This window comes from Tasmannia lanceolata, unplaced genomic scaffold (assembly GCF_043159265.1).
Source record: "Tasmannia lanceolata isolate RefF3 unplaced genomic scaffold, GAP_Taslan_0.1 ptg000013l, whole genome shotgun sequence".
NCBI lineage: Eukaryota > Viridiplantae > Streptophyta > Magnoliopsida > Canellales > Winteraceae > Tasmannia > Tasmannia lanceolata.
The window spans coordinates 19,951,915-19,971,860 of NW_027518690.1; the positions used below are offsets into that span (position 1 = coordinate 19,951,915).

The following is a 19,946-nucleotide window of genomic DNA, read 5'->3' on the forward strand; positions in this document are numbered from 1 at the left end:
ATCGACGGCCATAAAAATCGAAGCAGCTACCCCTGAATTAGCATGACAGCGAGAGTGATAAAAAACAGGGCATCCCCCTGAATAAGAGCCCGGCAAATACATCTGCAAACCATGAAGGATCGAACGGTGACACCTCGGCAGGGAAAAAGTAGCGATCCATCGAGTAAAATAGGCACCCCAAAGGTGCACACATGAACCACGGCCAAGCACCACGAGCAGGAACACCAGCTAAGCAGCACCACGCCAATAGAAGATAACCACCGATGGGGAAACCGTCGAAGATAAGGTCGACAGGGAAACCGTCGCCTAGAGAGAAGAAGACAAGGAGAAAGATAATCAACCAAGGATGGGAAACCATCGTCCGGTGACAAAGTCGACGGCATGAACATCGTAGCCCGAAGAGAGGTCAACAGGGAAACCGTCGCCTAAGCAGAGCTAACCAACGATAGGGAAACCACAGCCCGGAAAGAAGGTCGACGAGAAAACAAAGCCGTCACCTGTAAGAGAACCGACCAACGAGGGGGACACCATCGCCCGGAAAAGAAGGTCGACGGGAAACGAAGGCATCGCCTATAAGAGAGCCGATCAACGATGGGGAAACCACCGCCTGAAAAAAAGAGGTAGACGGGAAAACGAAGTCGTCGCCTGTAAGAGAGCCAACCAACGATGAGTACACCACGGCAAAAGAGAGGTCGACGGGAAAATGAAGTTGTCGCTTGTAAGAGAGCCGACCAACGATGGGGACACCATCGACCGGAGAAGAGAGGTCGACAAGAAAACGAAGTCGTCGCCTGTAAGAGAGCCGACCAACGATGGGGACACCATCGCCCGGAAAAGAAGGTCGACGGGAAAACCAAAACCGTCGCCTGTAAGAGTTAAGGCATAAAGCCAGACAACAAGAAGAGATAAGGCATAAAGATGGAAACTAATGCGTAAAACTGCTCTAACAGAAGACAAGAAAGAGAAGATATATGACGGAGAATATAAGTAGAACACAACAACACTCCCCTCGGGCGAGACTACATGAGACCGGACAAGACAAGAAAAGACAATAAGGAAGATGATAACAACCACCGGGGGGACGAACAAAGATCATAAAGAGAAGACGATAACACTCTCCCTAAAAAAAAGACAACATAACAACACTCCCCCAAGAAGACAATACGAAGAAAAAGACAGCATCAAGAGAAAGGAAGAACTCCAAGAAAAACATGACAACACTCCCCCTCAAGTTGAAGGTCGAATACCTTCAACTTGCAATGAAAATCGAAGATAGACAAGGCACCACAACTCTCCGGGACATTCATCGAACACTTGGTGTGCGCCTTGAAGAAGACAAACAAGGCACTACACTTCTCTTAGACATTTGAGTAAACACTTGGTGTGCGCCTTGACGAACTACATAAAAGACACAGAAAACAATACATAGAAGACAATGTAAAGAAAGATATTTCAAGAAAGAGATGACAACACAAAAAATAAGAGAACCACAAGAAATAATACAAGAAAACAAGGAAAATAATACAAGCAACACTCCCCCTCATGTTGAGGCCGAAGGCTTTCAACTTGAAACAAAAAGAAGACTTTCAAGGCACAAAACCCCTTTGAGACATTTTATGAAACACTTGGAGTGCACCTTGAAGATGAGATGAGAAAGATTCTTTATTTCCCTTCGAGACTCATTTAGTCTGATTAGTAGCTCACCCCTAGGGTTTCCTTCCTTACCTTGTTAAAGACCAACTTAGACTTTTAGATTATTCTAAACCTCTCATTGCAAAGGGCAATGATAAGGTCACTTGGAGCCCATCTCTCCTTTCCTCCCGTATTTTTTCTGAGACTTGCTTAGTCTCATTAATATTTTCTTCCTATCCTCATTAGAGACTAGCTAAGTCTGCTAGACTATTACTTATCCTATCATTGCAAGGGCTATGATGAAAATACTTGGAGCCCACCCCTGTTTCTTTCCCTTTATCTTTTAGGAGACTCGCTCAGTCTGGAGTGGAGAACCCCAAATGGGTTTACACAAGTAATACATATATGATTTTTTTTTTTTTTGGATAACAAAAAACTAGATTGATGAGAGAGAGAAAAAGAGATTTTAGGTGAGGAGAAAATAAAGGGAGGAGGTGCAGAGAGAGAGAGAGAGCGAGAGAGAGAGAGAGAGAGATTAAAAAAAGAGGAGAGATTTTAGGGTGGAGATTTTCAGGAAAAAAACCCAACATTGGCTTTGGGAAATGGAATTATATTGGTTCACCCACATGGAACACCACAAACAGTAATTCAATATGCTCTCTAAAAGGATAAGGATTAACATTGGAAATTGTGCGGATACTTTTTTTTTGTTGTATAAGTGGTGTTGGTAGTCAGTTTTTTGGTGGAACATCCAAACCCCTTCAGGAAAGCTTTAAACCATAGTACTCCTTTTCGGTGGAGCATTCAAACCTCTTCAGGAAAGCTTTAAACCATAATGCTCGTTTTGTAGATTACAATGAGTGGACCAATCACTCCTTGGTCTAGTCTTTGAAGTTGACAGTGGGTGCATCTATTCCGTTCTTCAAATGAACTTGTGCTTCTACTTGCCAATCTCAAAGAAGTGTACATATCTACACCCTAATGAGATTATTTGAGCTCAAAAATATTTGGCCCCTAAGGGATTTCTGTCATTTTTGCATTCAAACATTTTTCCATTTGACCGCTGATGGCTGACTATTCATGGAAAAGTCCCCTTGAGTAGTTGGAGAAAAGCAGGATTTGCCAAATAATAGTGTAATATGTGTGTGTCATCACGCGGAAACCCCTCTATAGATCTTCAATAGCAGTTCTTGCTCCGCTTACGTCTGGTTGTTCTTTTCCTGATTATTCTACTCTTTTCTGGACCTACCAAGTTTTCATGATACTTGGAAATGGTGGCGTTATTTTACTGTTAACAAATAGTTGAACTGCCTTTGGGATATCTTTTTTCCAAGATTGCAAGGAAAGGAATTATAGAATGTTGCCTAGGCCTTTCTTTAATCATAGTGGATTTATTGTTGAAGTAATAGAAGGAAATTCTAGTTGGTTGTTTTAGTGGGATTTCCCTTTCTGTTTTCTTTCTACATGGATTGGTGTTTGTTTGAACTTCCATAAAATTTATAAAAGTCCTAATTTTGAGGCAACAGCAAAGTTTCTAAAATAGAAAATGTTGAGACCAAGAAAGCAACATTTCAGACCATTATTGTTGATTCTGATGGTGTTGTTTATATGGCGTGTGCATGTCCTACTGGTGAAGCTCAGGAATTGAAGCAAAATCTGCCACAATTTAGGAGAAGATTGAAGCTTTTAAGGGAGATGGAAATAGCCAAATCTTGAATTGAAGGTAATTCATTAATTGTATTCAATTGGCTAAAAGCCGTCCCTCGTCCTCCTTGCCACTTCATCAGGGAGATGGAAGATATTATAGTCCACGTTTTCAGATATTTACTCCTCCCCTAACTGTGGTTCATGTAATATTATATTTATTCTCTTTGTTTTCTTTTAATATTTTATGCATATATTCAACTTTAGATCATGAGAAAATGAAAAGTGTGGTAATCGTTGAAAGGATCAACAAAATTTTGGAAAACAGTATCTATTGAAGCTCAGTTCTTTCAATAAAATACGTTTTCCATTTTTCACCAACAAAATACAAGCTAAACTTATATATGTTCAATGAATTGTTTCACGTTAGGATTCAAAAACAAAAAGAAACTTTAAAGGTTCAACAATTGTCAACAAAACAATTGAGATGTAGAAATAACCTGATGAAACCTTGGGTGTATAAACGTTCTGCTATTTGCATGGCAACCTGAGGGCCAAACCCTAATGCACTTGATGCAACCTAGACAATATAAAATCTCCAGTGATTAAGTTGTTGGCTTATCAATACACAGCCATACCTAGAGAAACAACATAAAAAACTAAAAAGTATTCACTTACTGAATTAATATAACACCGTAAAAATGTAATAATCCGAGCCTGGTGTTGTGTAAGTCAAGACTTAGCAGTTACTTGAACAGTTGAATATGACTCAACCACTGTTCACTCTGAAATTTAATTATATAATGACATTATTATTAAAATCATGACATGTATTGTAATGTTTCTAGTCTTAGGATTTCTCCAGGATCATGCAATTACATGGAGCAGAAACACTAGAATAAATGTTTACAGGTGATTCTAACAAATAACATAAATCCCAGCTTAGTTTTTTCCCTTTTTGGAGCTTTTAGTTTGTATCACATGTGCATTCATAAACACCGTAAAAATGCAATAATCCAAGCTCAGTGTTGTGCAAGTCAAGACTTAGCAGTTACTTGAACATGACTCAACCACTGTTCACTCTGAAATTTAATTATATAATGACATTATTATTAAAATCGTGACATGAATTGTAATGTTTCTTGTCTTAGGATTTCTCCAGGATCATGCAACTACATGGAGCAGAAACACTAGAATAAAGCTTTACAGGTGATTCTAACAAATAAAATAAATCCCAGCTTACTTTTTTCCCTTTTTGGAACTTTTAGATTTTTTTCCCTATGGTACTGTGAATCTAATTAAGAAGTTCAGTCATGTCTTTATGAAGTGGCAGCAAATCTAGTAGCATGATTGGAGACGTTACAACATTCCCATATCTTAGTTCAAGTTTTGCTGGGATGATGGAGTCAATAGTTTGGCTCTATTTCCATAAAGACTTCGTCTATAGGATCCCATGGACAAGGCATACTACTTCATACATATCAAATACCAGATATAAATGATGGGTAGGGTTTTAGGGAAGAAATGAGTTTCTCAAAAGTGCAAAAATGAGGGATTTGATCTGTTTTTAGCACCCCCAACCCATTCATTTGGGTGGGTTAAATGACATCAAATGCACTTCGAACAAACACAAAACGTCACAAGAGGGGGGAATGGGGAAATCCAAAAAAAAAAAATTACTGTAAAAATTGAATCTGAAAGTTGCCCAGAAATTCTGCATAGTTTCGTATGAAATGGAATGTTTCTCATTGTTTAGTTCGTTCCAAATGAAATAGACCGGATTGAACTGGAACAGAAAGAAACTACCTAGGTTTCTAGATGGAACATTTCGTTCTGTGTTTTATTCCGTTTACCAAACACAGAACAGACTGTTTCATCCACTCCGGATGAAACTGAATGGAAACAATAGCCAAGGTGTATATCCATTTATATCCTACGTCATGACCTCTCTTTGGCAATAGGATATTGAATACAAACTTATTGCAATAGGATGACCTGGACAGTTGGGCATGGAAACAGAGCTTTGATTTGGAGACGCAGAAATAGACTGATAGGCTTGTTGAATTAAGACATTTTCCTTAATTTCCTTCTCTCATAAACCTGTAGGATGACCTGGACAGTTGGGCATGGAAACAGAACTTTGATTTGGAGACACAGAAATAGACTGATTGGCTTGTTGAATTAAGACATTCTCCATAATTTCCTTCTCTTATAAACCTGTAGGGACTGCTTGGAGGACAAGTTAGTTCGACAAGAGGAAAAAAATTCGTAAGGTAGAGACGAAGCAAACAAAGAAGTTATAATCGGAATAGGAACAGGAACAAAAGGAGATGGAGATGTATTTCCTTGCGATTATGGAGTATTTCCTTGTGATTATGGAGGAAATTCCTATAAGAAACACAAAAATTTGGAGTATTCTCGAACAAAGTAACATCAACACTTGGCATGAAGAATGCTAGGATTCGTGTTTCACTATTATCGCAACTTGATTCATAGGATGAATCCAGTAGCCGTATCAAATACCAAATTTGAATCCTATTTCCCAAATAATAAATTCGCAATTCAAAATTCTAGGATTCGTGTTTCACTATTACAGCAACTCGATTTTTAAAATTCTAGAATCCGGTTCCCAAGATTTCAAATTCATGACTCCTTTACAAATGATATTTCCGTCCACTTTTGTTATGTTAACTAAAGAGTATATAACACAATGGTTAAAAGAAAACAATGTTTCTTAAAGTAAAGAAAATAATGTTAATAAGAAGGATTTTTATGTAATGCATTAACCCTAAAAAATCATTTTGTTTCAGGGTATTGTTAATATAAAATAATCCCCCCCCCCCCCCCCCTTTTGAGAAAGTAAAAATAATCCCCCCTTTCTCTCTGCACAAACCTCTCCCTCACTATAATCGTAAGTATCGTTGTCCACATCTCCTTCTCTCTGCCACCATCGTCTTCTCTCTCACGACCACCGTCATTTGTCCCCATCTCCTCTTCTCTCGGTCGTCATCGTCTTCTCTCACAATCACCGTCATCGTCTTCTCATCTCATTGTTGCCGTCATCATCTTCTCTCATGATTACCATCATCATCTTCTCTCAATGTTGCTGTAATCGTCTTCCCGTCTCATCGTCACATCTGTTTTCCTATTCCCCTTATAAGAAGATGAAGAAGAAAAATAAGAAGAGTACTGAATTTGTTGTCACAGCATTTTTTCGCCACTTTCCTTTTTTTAATAGTGCTTTACCTGTTTTTATTTCTCAAATTTTGAATTTTTTTATAACAGTTTCTTGAGTGAAAGAACAGTCAACAGTTAGTTTGTTTTTTTCTTCCTTTTTTTTTGAATGACGCCAATTTTATTAAAAGGAAAGACCGAGGTGGTCAGGATACAAGAAAAGATATTATAGGACATATACAAGATACAATAGCAACAAAGACAAATTATGGAGGGAGAGTATCAAAAAGTGTCAGATCTTCCTTGTACACCCCCCAATCTAGCCAATTTATCGGCCACATCATTAGCCGACCGGCGAACATGCTAAAACGATATGTCCTATGATCTAGTACAGTAAGAGATCTCGTCGAAGAATGAATCAAACCTCCACGGATTCTTCTGAGAACCTAGCAGCCACTTAATAACACTAAGGGAATCACCTTCAATGGTCACTTTGTTCAATCCATGTGAGACCAATAATTTGATGCCTTGATGAGCAGCTCGGAATCACCTTCAATGATCACTTTGTGCAATCCATGTGAGACCAATAATTTGATGCCTTGATGAGCAGCTCGGATCTTCTCTTCCAACGCGCCCATGACCCCAATAGGTCCAGCACAATGATACTGGAATCACCCTCCCACCCTCCGACCCGCGATCCGGGGTCGCCGGCCCCAAATGTGGGTTGTTTTCGACCCTAATTGTCAAAAATGGCGACCCACAGGAAAGGGAGAGATGCATAGAGAGAGGGGGCAGAAGAGGAAAACAACAACGCTCATTCCCAATTTTAATCTAATCATACCTCACTTGAGGCAGAAAAAAAAAAAAAAAAAAAAACTGAGAAGAGATCAAGAGACTAACCTGAAATAGATGTTCCGACAAAAACTTCCACTGAAGATCGTCAATTGAAATATAATCTATGTACAGTATTGTAAAACCTTCTTCCCTGCTTCCTTGTTTATGCAGAGAGAAAGGGGGGTTTTAAATGGCATAAGCGAGGAGGGAAAAAGGAAACCATGGAAGGCATGCGGCAACTTAAAAATCCTAGAAAAAAAATCCGACCACAAGATAAGTTTTAACCTCTTTTTTAAACAGTTTTCAAATGTTATTGCCTTTCGCAAAAATTTATATTGGCACTACAAGTTTTAATCTCTTTTTAAAATAGTTGTCAAATGTAATTAGCTTTCCCAAAAATTGTCAGCAACCACCAGTTGATATACTTGTCCGTCATATTTAAGATAAGGCCTAACAATACTTTAGGATCTCTTAGCATAACATTAAACTAGAGAGAGAGAGAGAGAGCACCAGAGCGACCTGGATTAGCGCTCCGAACAGACCCGCAACCCCATATAGTGAATTAACTTAACCTACCCTCAGCGTGCCACTTACCGGGCTACCATCGTACCCCATACCCGTTCCCATACACATTTTTGCCCTAGTTTGGGCCTATATATACATCATATACATGAGGAGCTCCCGAGTGGAGACTCTCCATCCTTCACTCTTCTTCTTCCTCTCTAACTCTAATCTCATTTCTAACAAACTTTAAGGCGGAGGATCCCACTTTTGGGCCATGACTGTCTTCATCTCCTACCTTTTTTTCTTCCTTTTCTCTTACTTTTTTCTATTTCTCAATGTTTGGCATTTCTTGTACAAAGAAGAGGAAGAACAATGAGTTTGATTTCCCACACACAGCACGTTTTGTGTGGAATTCATATAAATATAATTATGTAATACATACTGATATGATATACCAGAGGGTGAGCCTTGGTAAGGTTGCTCCATTGTGACCTGGTGGGCACGGGTTCGAGTCACAGAAACAGCCTCTCTGAAAAGCAGGGGTGAGTCTGCGTACATCTAGCCCTCTCTAGACCCCGCAATGGCGGGAGCCTCGTGCACTGGGCTGCCCTTTTTATACTGATGTAATATACCACTAATGCACTTACGATTTTGGTTTCGATGTGTTTTGGTTTCGATATTGTTTCAGTGAGGATGAACACAAAAACATTTCAGTCATTTTGTGTCGGTTTCGATGGAAATTTAAAACCATGCCCTTCTGTAACTCCTATAGAACCACGAAAGTAACCTGCTGGGCAGCCATTAATCATGAAAAACTCCCACCAATAAGAAATTGACTTTAATTTTACGGTAAAACTGATAACTTCGAAAAACATTGGATCTACTCAAACCTTCAATTTAGTGTTAATGTGGCATTCCAGCCTGACTCAACTCAACTCAACTAAGCCTTTGTCTCAAACTAGTTGGGGTCGGCTTCATTCCAGCCTGACTGATTTAAAAAGAAAAAGAAAAAGAAAAGAAAATCGGGACGAAAACTAAGGGCATTTGTATACAAGTCTAGTTGCAGGAGGCATTAGGATTTTGGAATGGAAATGACATATGATGAAAACATGTCACTTGTCTTGTACATTTTAAAATGTGAATGGCCCTGCAACTGGGCAGCTGTGCCCCTGCATTTATATTTCCTCTCTGATTTTGTAAATCACGGACGCCATAAACAAACAGTAAACATATAAAAACTAACAAAATATTTCAGACAACTAAATTATGGAGTTTAAAACTAATAAATGCATTGAGCAGTTAGCTAGCAAATTATATGCATAATGCAATCAGCTCAACAATCATAGCCTACGAACTGTACAAACAGGTGACTATAAGATTCTTCCCTAGGTCAAAATGTTATCTAAAAGTTATGATTGGAAAAGCATGGTTTAAAATTTCGGCTGAAATCCAAAACCGACACCGTAAGTACCTTGAATCGGTGTCGGCTCCAGATTTCAGCTGAAATTCCAAAATTTCGGTAATTTCGGCCAAATTAAATTTTTAAAATTTTTTTCCCCGAAATTTTGGCTAAAAATTCGGAACCGAATTTCGGTATTTCGGCTGAGGCTGAAACAGATACTGAAACTGAAACTTTAAACCATGAGAAAAAGTAGTGCTAACAATTCCTATTTGTGTACTGACCTTCAGCAAATTCACTGTGTTAAGGCCAGAAGGACGGCCCTTGCATTCTTCCTTTGCAGACACATCAGTCACTATCAAAGTGCCATCTTCATCTACTAACTTTTGGAACATCACGGCAACCTGAGATTAGTAGAAATAAATGAGAGATGCAACAAAGAAATGGAATAACCATAAGAAGAAGCTAGAAACAAAATGTTAAGTCGAGAGAGGTCCTCACATCAAAGTCGAACACCTTGTCACGATACCATTCTAATTGAAGTTCATAGCCATTTTTTACGATGCAAGGGTGCAGAGACCAAAATTTTTCTGGCTTAAATGCAGTTATTTGCAAGTACCGTTGCACGCAAAATCCAAGAGTAGGGGTTTGACATGGTCCATAGCTGAAACAAACAATAGGCATGATAGCATCAGATCTGTAATGGATAAAAGAATAACAGTTGCCATAGCATGCACACAAAATCCAGAGTAGGGGTTTGACATGGTCCATAACTGAAACAAACAATAGACATGACAGCATCAGATCTGTAATGGATAAAAGAATAACAGTTGCCACTGCATCAATGAGTAGGACAGTTTAGGCACTCGGTCGCTATATGACCGAGACCCGAGCACTTGAAGCACTTAGGCGATCCACGAGTCTTTGGCTTGTTGGAAGGGTTAGAGCCCTAACCAACATCTCTTCGATCGTTTTCGCCATAGACACGACCAAGATTCATGACCGCCTGATCAAAATAGGTTGATTTCTCAGTTGACATCGTCGGATGACATGAGCGATGCTTCTTTTGCTTCTTACGTTAATGGCCAACTTGTACACGTCGTTGTAACTCCAATATGGTTGTAGCATCACGACATCCCGAATCTCCTCCCGTAAGCCTCACAAGTAGCGCCCAAGAGTTTGCTCTTCAAGCTCAGTCACAAGACTCACAACGCAACGCATTGTTAGTAAATCAAACTCCTCCATGTAATCATCCACGGTCCGATTTTCTTGCCGAAGATTATACAACTTCATGTAATTATCTTGAAGGTAGTTTTCCGGCAAGAATTTTTTTTCAATTCCTTCATCTTTTCCCAAGAATTGATCTTTTCTTTTCCCAATCTTTCTCTACAGATCTTTAATTGTTCCCACCAAGCCGAAGCATGTTTCTTCAACTTGATAGCCACAATCTGAACCTTGAGATGATCCGGTACCTCCTTATAATCAAACACTCATTCAACCGTGTTGAGCCAATCAATGAACTCATCGGGTTGAATCTTCCCTTCAAAATCTGATACATCAACTTTCATATTCACATCATGGTAGGGCTGATTAGAACCCATCCGATCTTAAAAATCCCATATCACCCGGCTCACCCCTCGGAGCACGATTATGAAACATCAGCTAAGTAGCACAGTGCCAATATAAGAAGAACAACCACGGAAAACGGGGGACACATTCGTCCGGAGAGACAAGATCGTGGGGAACATTGTCGCCTAGAGATATAGCCGACCAACGAAGGGGATACCGTCACCCAGAGAGACAAGGTTGACGGGGGGCACCATCACCTGGAGATATAACCGACCAACGACGGGGGACACCGTCGCCCAGAGAGACAAGGTCGACGGGGGACACCATCGCTTGGAGATAACCAACCAACGATGGGGGACACCATCGTCTGGAGACAAGGTCGACGGCAGAACATCGACTAAAGAGATAACCAACCAACTACGAGGGACACTGTCATATGGAGACAAGGTTGACAGGGGGACACCGTCGCCTGGAGATAACCAACCAGCGATGGGGGACACCATCGTCTGGAGACAAGGTCGACGGCGGACATCATGTCGCTTGAAAAGATAAGGCCAAAAGCCATGCTAACAACCGGGCATATAGCCAGACAATGAGAGGTGGATTGCAACGCAAACCACGATGAGTGCGTAAAACTAAGCAAGGAAACTACCCATGTGTGTAGAAGCACCAACAAACAGAATGTGGAAGAAACTAACCAAGAAACGAATCACCAAGAACACAAAGAACCAATCAACCAACCAAGAATGGTGAAGAACATCAACTGGAAAAGACAACAAGACTAAATATGAAGAAGAACCACCAACACAAACCACCGAACAAAGACTAACAAGGCGGCGATACTACATCATGCGAAAGGAGACGACAACAACAAGAAAACACTAAACAACATTCCATCCATGGAACTACATGGGTCTTCAACACTCCCCCTCAATTTGAGGCCAAAGGCCTTCAACTTGCAACGAAAAGAACACAATCAAGGCACAACACCTCTCTTAGACATTTGATCAAACACGTGGTGTGCGCCTTGAAGAACAATACAAAGGCCATTGTTGAATAACATGTAAGGGTAGTTTAGGTATTACTTATAGTGTTAGGGGTATTGTAGTCATTGTACATTGGATGCCCTATTTGGGCCTATATATACATCATTTACATGAGGAGCTCCCTAGTGGAGACTCCATTCCTCTTCTTCTTCCTCTCTAACCCTAGCTCCATTTCTTTTTTGAACGATGGCAGATTTCATTAATAAGAGGGCGACTGAGTAAGTACACCCTAAGGAAAAACATTAGAGACCAATAATGCAAGGCAAAAGAAGAAAAAAGTACACCCTACTTATGGAGGAAGGAAATCAAAGAGCTCTACACGCTGTTTGTTCACTCCCTCCCAGGCTAATCCATCTACAGTCCCATTTGCCGATCTTCTTACATGCATGAATGGTAAGGAAACACCATTCAGCCTGTCACAAATCTCATCAAAAAATTGTGCAAATCTCCAAAGGGGAACAGAAGAGCCTTTAAGCCATCTAATGACATTGAGAGGGTCTCCCTCTACTATTACTTTATCCAGGAGATCCCTATGAAGATGAGTAATCCCCTAGTAAGCAGCTCTAACTTCCGCTTCTGTCGCATCTGTTACCCCAATAGGTCCAGAAAAAAGCCCCAATGACTTCGCCCCTGTAATCCCTTCGAACACCACCTATACCTGTTGTCCCCTGATTTCCCATAATAGACCCATCAAAATTGAGCTTCAGCAACCATTGAGGTGGGGCCTGCCACTATTGAACAATGGAGGCATCAGAGGGTCTATTCTCTGTACTGAAACAAATCTCCTTCCCCATCGCCCATAATGAATATGCCGGCACAAATCGAAACAAGGTAAGGGATTTCGTCGAAGCTATAGTTAAAGTGATGACTTTGATGAAGAGAAACTGTGACGATTTAGAGATGCCCTCAAAAACTCTATCATTCCTTTCTTTCCATAGAATCTACATCATAGCTAGAAGAGATAGTGACCAAAGAACTTTCCCGCTTTTCTTCCATGGGACCACTAACCAATTTTTGAATAACCCTTGAATAGAAGATGGGAATACCCATGAGATACCAAATCTGGACAAGATGCCACTCCACACCTCTTTGGCCACACTACAATGCATAAAAATATGATAGACAGATTCCACAGCCGCTATCCATATTGCACAATGGTCAACTATCAACATCATGTTACGTCTAAGAAAGTCCACCGTCTGGATCCAGTTTCGCAGAGCCACCCAGCTAAAAGTACAAACGCTATGCGGGGCTTGGAGCTACCAAACCTTTGCTTCAATAGGAGACACAAGAATAGGGACCAGATGATTGTAGAAAGATTTAACTGAAAAGACCCCAGTAGAATCCTTAGTCCATACTCTTATCCACCCCTGCGAAACTGATGTAGCAACCCTCAAGCATTTCCAACAATCTTCCCACTGAATTCAATTCTCTGTCAAAGAAGTTCCTTCTAAAAGGTGGCTTCCACATCACCCTTTCACCTTGTCTCTCAAAACACTCATTTACCATGGCATCCTTACAGGCAGCAGCTGCAAACAGATTCGGGGAAATCTATTTTAGAGGAAGATGAGAGCACCGTCTCACATGCCAAAAATTGATTATGTCGCCCGAGTAAACTGTATATGATTCCAGCAAAGACTTGTTAACTTCCTTTATCTTTCTAATGCCCAAACCCCAACCTTTGATAGATTTGGAAACATCATCCCACCTTACTAATGGAATTCCTTTTCTCCTTCCTTCTGACCCTCCTCCCCACATAAATCTCATTTAAATCTGTTATAGGCGTTTCGCAACACTTCTAGGGCATTTGAACAAAGAAAACTGATAAATCGGAATATTCGACAAAACAGCCTTTATCGGAGCAACCCTGCCTCCCTTTAACACCGGGTTCTACTTCCAGATATCTAGCCTCGTCTCTATTATTTCCACTATTGGATCCCAAGCAGACTTTCGAGGTCTATCAGCCCCCAAAGGGAGCCCAAGATACATGGTAGGGAATTTGTCCAAAGGACAACCCAAAAGCCTAGCTAGACCCTGCTCCTCCGAGACCTCTACATTCAAAGCATACATTCTAGACTTGTTGAAATTTGATCTCTGCCCTGTGATAAATTCATAGCACTTGAGAATCTCCTTGAAGTTCATGATCTTAGACACTTGAGGGGAGCAAAATAACAGTGTCATCTGCAAACTGGAAATGAGATACCACCTCACCACTCCATCCCACTTTGAACCCATCAATTAACCCCTGCAATCTCCCCTTCTCCATGAGACAAAGATTCGGCCACAATAACAAAAAGGTGGCTGGAGAGACAATTTCTAATCCAACCTCTCCATTTCGAACCAACCCCCATTTTTCCCATTAAAAGATCTAAACATTGCCACTCTACTGTGTCATATGCTTTTTCCATGTCCAGTTTGCAAACAATACCTCTTCCTCCCGTTCTAGCTAGAAAATCCATAGCTTCATTTGCTACCAAGGAGCAATCCAAAATTTGCCTTTGGCTAACAAAAGCACCTTGATTGAGAGAAATAATTTTAGGCAGGACTATCTTTAAGCGATTAGCTAAAACCTTCGCCAAAACCTTGTAAAGACACCCCCACCAAGCTCATCGGTCTAAAATCAGAAACCTTTATTGCATCATTAACTTTTGGGATAAGAGTAATGAAAGTTGTTCCTGTACCTTTAGTCAAGAAACAAAATTACAACATTCCTTTTTACCAAAATTCGAGTTAAAAAGGACAATACACACTTATTCGAATGAAAAATAAGAACAAATTTATTCGGGCACTTGATGATAAAAATCAAATCGAATTGAAGTCCCCAACTTTTCTTCTCCTCTTCTTCCCTTCCCTCTTTTTTTTCTTTCTTTCCTCTTATCTATCTCTTTCTCTTCTAGCCGTACCCTCGCTCTCTTAAACGTATGAATTTTTGGGGAGAGAGAGGGGCGTCCCATAATATATATACTGTGTGTGGTTTCCAATTTGGGTGGAAATCTTTCCCAAGCAAATCTCCTATTACTTCCAACTCTATTCTTTCCTACTGTAATTCTAATTGCACAAATATATATAAACTTCAATTGTATAAGGTTTGAAAGTGGCCCATACGTAACTTAAGAAATATGGGAGAGGCAAAAACATGTGCACGCCCCTTATGGGAAGTCGTGCACGCCCAAAACTTTGTGGAGATTTGTAAATCTTCTAAAGTTTAGCATCTTCCTATAATTTCTCCTATTGTCTTTCCTTCTTTGTAGAATTAAATCTTTTTCTAATCCTATTTTTATGTATACTTTATATACATACATTATATAATATATATAGGGGATTTGTGGGCGCACAAGTGGCGCCCAAAAGGGAAGAAAAATATTTGCCGTACCCACTCCAATATGGAGTGGGCGGCTATATTTTTGGGAGGATGGAGATACGACCAATATTTTTGGAGTTTGGGAGTCGGTTACAATTTTTGGGAAATTTGGGAATGGCTTATATTTTAGGTATTGGGAAATACGCCACATATTTTAGGGGTTGGGATACGACTAACTTTTGGAGGCCTATAGTTACGAAAAGTGAATTCTCAATTTAACATTGCAAGTGCCAAAAATACCCTTAAGCCAATACTTAATGAAATATACTAACTACGATAATTTAGTCTCACCTACTTTATTAAAAATTTGGGTACAATTAACAAAATTTTAAATCACTAAAACCTAATTAAAGTGCCAGTTGTTACCTACGACGGGGTTGAAACACATTTTTTTTTCTTTGAGAGAATTTTTGTATGAGCTTCAACTTGTAATCAAGCCTACATACAGGCTATATCTTCTTCTTGTTTCTTCAAGATTGTAAGAGGGTTTTACGCTTCGGCCGTTGAGAAAGGAGAAGCTTGCTTGTAAGAGGGTCTTGCGCTCCGACCCAAGAAAGGAGAAGCTTGTTGGCGAGTGTGGAGGACGCGGAGTCATCCTCTTGTATCAAAGTTTACTTGTAAGGTGTCTTGGAGCCGGGCGTTGTGCGGTCTTCAAATAGTGGATACCCTTGAGTACGACCTCAAGAAGAGTGGACGTAGGCCTTGGGTTTGAAGGCCGAACTACTTTAAATCTTGTGTGCAATCTTCTTCTCCTTCTTGGTGCACTCTCTCTATCCCTACTCTTTTACTTGTGTTTTATTTCTATTGGATCATCTCTTGCTTGATTGATGTGAATATCTTTGATTTGTGTTTATTGAAGATATCTCTTGGATTTGGCCAATCAATTAACTAGTGCTTATTTGGGTAATCAAATTACATTGATTAAGTTAATAAACATAAAACTAGTGTTGAATGCTTATTGAGTGTTAAGTGCTGCTAATTAATCTTCTATTATTTAAGCTATTAAAAGCAACACTAGAAATCTAAATAGCAAAAGTTTTTTAAAGGTAAAATTTTATCAGACAATCAATTCACCCCACTCTTGTTTGCCTAACTGGGATTTCAATTGCTCTCGCCATAGTGATACTTCAGGGGGAGCTGCTCTTTTTTGGTGGCCGGCGATCTCGTTGTTTTACTCTTGGTTGTTGCTGTCTTTTGTAATGTTTTCATTATGAATTTACCACACCAGCTTGAGGATAAGTGTTATACCAAGCTGGATGTGTATAAGCGTATTGTAATTTTTGATGTATGGTCCTTTTTGTTGTATTTTTAAGTGTAGTTCTTTGTCGCATGCTGGAGTTTCATAATATATGAGGCGGAGTGTTGAATAACATGTAAGGGTAGTTTAGGTATTACTTGTAGTGTAGGGTATTGTAGTCATTGTACATTGGATGCCCAATTTGGGCCAATATATACATCATTTACATGAGGAGCTCCCTAGTGGAGAGTCTCCATCTCTCCATTCATCTTATTCTTCCTCTCTAACCCTAGCTCCATTTTTAACAGCCATGAAACACAACGAATAGAGAGACAGAAAACGAAGACCAGGATGGAGTGGATGGGAGGATAAGACTCAAAAGAGAAAGAAATAGAGGATTTAAACCATAAAGAAAGGGGAGATGAAATTAGAAAGAACTCAAGAACGGACTAAGATGTTGAAAAGAAAGGGAAAGAACCCAACAAGGGTATGGATTAACAAAACGGAAAGAGGCTTATGAATTTACGACAAGAATAACAAGAAAGGAACAAGAAAGAAGAAAAAGAATGGATTTAGGAGAAGAAAGAACAAGATTTATGGATAAAGAACCAAAAAGAACAAAAGAAAGAGTTGGATGGAGAAAAGAGGGAAAATAATGTTCAAGAAGGGATCCTTTTCTTGTTTTTTTCTGAATTTTGGGTGGATGGATTTACAAATGGCATTTACAAGAGAAGATTTGGGGTTTAGGAACCCAAAAGAAGGCATAGGGTTTAGGGATTTAGGGTTATAGAACAAAAAAGACAAAGAGAGAATGTATGGATGGAGAAGGGCAGGAAAAGAATGGATCTTTTTTGTGCTTTTTTATAGGGATTTAGGGCTTTGGATGGAGAAGGTATGGATGGAGAAGAGAAGGAAAAGAATGGATCTTTTTTTGTGCTAGGGTTTTGGATGGAGATTTGGGGTTTTGGATGGAAAAACCAATTGAAGAAGTTGCATACGAATTGGGGATCTGGGGTTTTGGATGGAGTTTTGGGGATTTGAGGTTTTGAATGAAGAAAATGGTAGAATTGGTCGTAGAAGAGGATTTGGGGTTTAGATTTAGGATTTTGGATGGCTTACAGCAAGAGAGTGAGGAGGTAGAGGGGCTACGGCAAACAAAAAAAAAGAGAAGGAGAAGAGTTTACGGCAAGTAGAAAAGGTGGTGTTACGACTTGGTTTCGGAGGGATGGAGGTTGCGCCCAAGGAGGGAGGGGAGAGAGAGATACTGAGATGTGGGGTGCACAAAACACAAATACGCAAAAAAACTAAAAAAAAAGGAGGGGGTTGGGTTAGAGAGAGAGAGAGATGGAGAGAAAATCTAGGGGAGATATTCCGTAAATGGAAAAAAACTAAGATGAGAGAGAGAGAGAGAGGGTGCAAGTGATAGGAAAAAAACGAGGAGAAAAATGAGGGAGAGACATGTAGAGAGATGGAATGAAAGAACTCTTCTTTTTCTTTCCCTTCGGATCTTAGCTCTGACCATGATAGAAATGAGGCTAGGGTTAGAGAGGAAGAAGAAGAGGAGTAGAGAAGGTGAGCAGTCTCCACTAAGGATCTCTCCCATGGATATGATGTATATATAGAGCCCAACTAGGGCAACAAGTGTACAAAGACTTCAATACTCCTCAGCATACATATAATACCTAAACTACCCTTACATACTCTTCAAAAAAGAGAAACAATATGCACTTTCAGATAGGAAAGGAAAATCCCCGTAATTTTTGGATGATCTCTCAATCAAAAAAGAAAAAAAAAAGGAGAAATAACCAACACTTGCTTCCTCTACACCTTTTCCGACAACAAAAGAACTTCCTTCAACAAAGATTTTCTGAATCAGCTTCTACTAACCCATGGAAGTAGCATTTTTATAGAAAAAGTTTGTATATTGTGATTCCAAAACTACAACCAGAAGGCTAGCATGCTTTGAGTAGAAAACATATCCTCTCAACCAATTAATTTTGATTATTCATATTTACAGACATAGAGGCCTACTCTAAGTAAGAGGAAGTATTATCCCTTTCTGACGATGTTGCCAATTTCTCTTTTGATCTAAACCTTCCAACTGAATAAATTGCCAAATTTTTCCGTATTCCATTTAAGTGGAGTCATTTTTAAGGGCTTAGGTTGCAGAACAACCCCACTTAATGTATCACTAAAACAAACCATTTAATAGCTCCTTTTAAAAGTTTTTAATAACAAGGGATCTGAAATCCGGATGACTAAACCAAATCTACTCGAACCTAAAAAAGCAGCCTCCTTAAATCCACCTCCAAGTTAAAAGAGGACTGGTGAAGGGTCCAACAAGGGTCTAGGAAGGATTCTTTGAAAAGAGCCAAGAAAATATCCTCTAAGGTGAGGAAAGGAAGAAGTGATTGTGCCTAAGCAAGAATGGATTTGCTTCACCTCTCGATGGCGTAAAAGTACCTCCCGTGAGGAAGATCTACAAGATTAAGATAAGACACACCTTCTAAAGATTTAAGAGTTGCAATGTGGACTTGACTCTTGACAAATCTAGCTAGGCTGCGTTATCTTTGATCCTTCTTCTTCTCCGGCGAGTTCCTTCTCCGGTGAAATCGAGTTGTGGCTTCGTGATAAGATTAATCTGAGGAAGAATATGTAGATAGATCTACGAATGGCATGGGACTTGGAGGGCGTGGTGATCTTCTTCTCTGGCGATTGATGGGTGGCAGGTAAGCGGATCGGAGAGATTCGAAGTTAGGTGGAATTGGAGAGGGGGTTCTTCTCCGGCGAGTCCTACCCGTTGTGGCTTGGTCACCTTCCCTAGTTCTCTCAATTTCAGCCTCGATCTCTTCCCTCTCCGACCCTGTGGCTGAAGTTTCTGATGTAGAGGTTTCTACATCATACACGTAGGGCTCATCGTATTCTACTTCCGTATCTTCCGCTTCTTCTACTTCTGTATCTTCTGATTCTTCTTCGGTTCAGTTTCCGTCTCTGTGTCATCGTGGATATCGGAGTCGGAGTCTGGTGGATTTCTCCTGTCTAGTGACCTGCACATTTTTTCTGCTTCTAGGAGTGGTTGTGTGGCTTGTTCTTTATGAGGAGAGGAGGAGATAGATCTTTTGCTGGTCCGGGAGGGTTTCGAGTAGAAGGTTGGGTTCCCTTTGGGGTGGCCACTGGTGCAAACTTGATCCCTTTAGGAGGAAATCTTGTCCAAAGGGCCACTGGTGCAAATTCGATCCCTTTAGGAGGAAATCTTGTCCATAGAACCCCCACTGAGAACAACTGGTCTCTGGTGAAGGACAAGAGAACTAAAAGAATTGAAAGGGTAGTGAAGCGAAGAATGCAAGAAGCCTTTGGGGATTGGAGATGTTGTAGATGTGGTTTCAGGAATTTCCAAAGAAGAAAGGTCTGTTGGGAGTGTAAAAAAATATGGTCAGGCTTTTATTTTAATTTTCCCCCTCACCAAGGTAGGGTAACTCAGGTGGAAGAAAACATCGTTGGGTTGGGAGTAGAGCCTTCTCAAAATCTGGGTGTAGATAGAGTGGA

At 40.1% G+C, this 19,946-nt stretch overlaps 1 protein-coding gene across 3 annotated transcripts in view; it reads right to left on the reverse strand.

The window, feature by feature from the left end:
- The window catches only part of LOC143889933 (DNA topoisomerase, type IA, core), a 90,739-nt gene that overhangs the window by 31,846 nt on the left and 38,947 nt on the right, over positions 1-19,946 (reverse strand). For all 3 annotated transcript variants that reach the window (XM_077394334.1, XM_077394333.1, XM_077394335.1), the window contains 3 exons: positions 9,689-9,851; positions 9,472-9,591; positions 3,777-3,856 (listed from right to left, as the gene is read on the reverse strand). In XM_077394334.1, the coding sequence (XP_077250449.1) occupies positions 3,777-3,856; positions 9,472-9,591; positions 9,689-9,851 (363 nt within the window). The remainder of the gene's footprint in view (positions 1-3,776; positions 3,857-9,471; positions 9,592-9,688; positions 9,852-19,946) is intronic.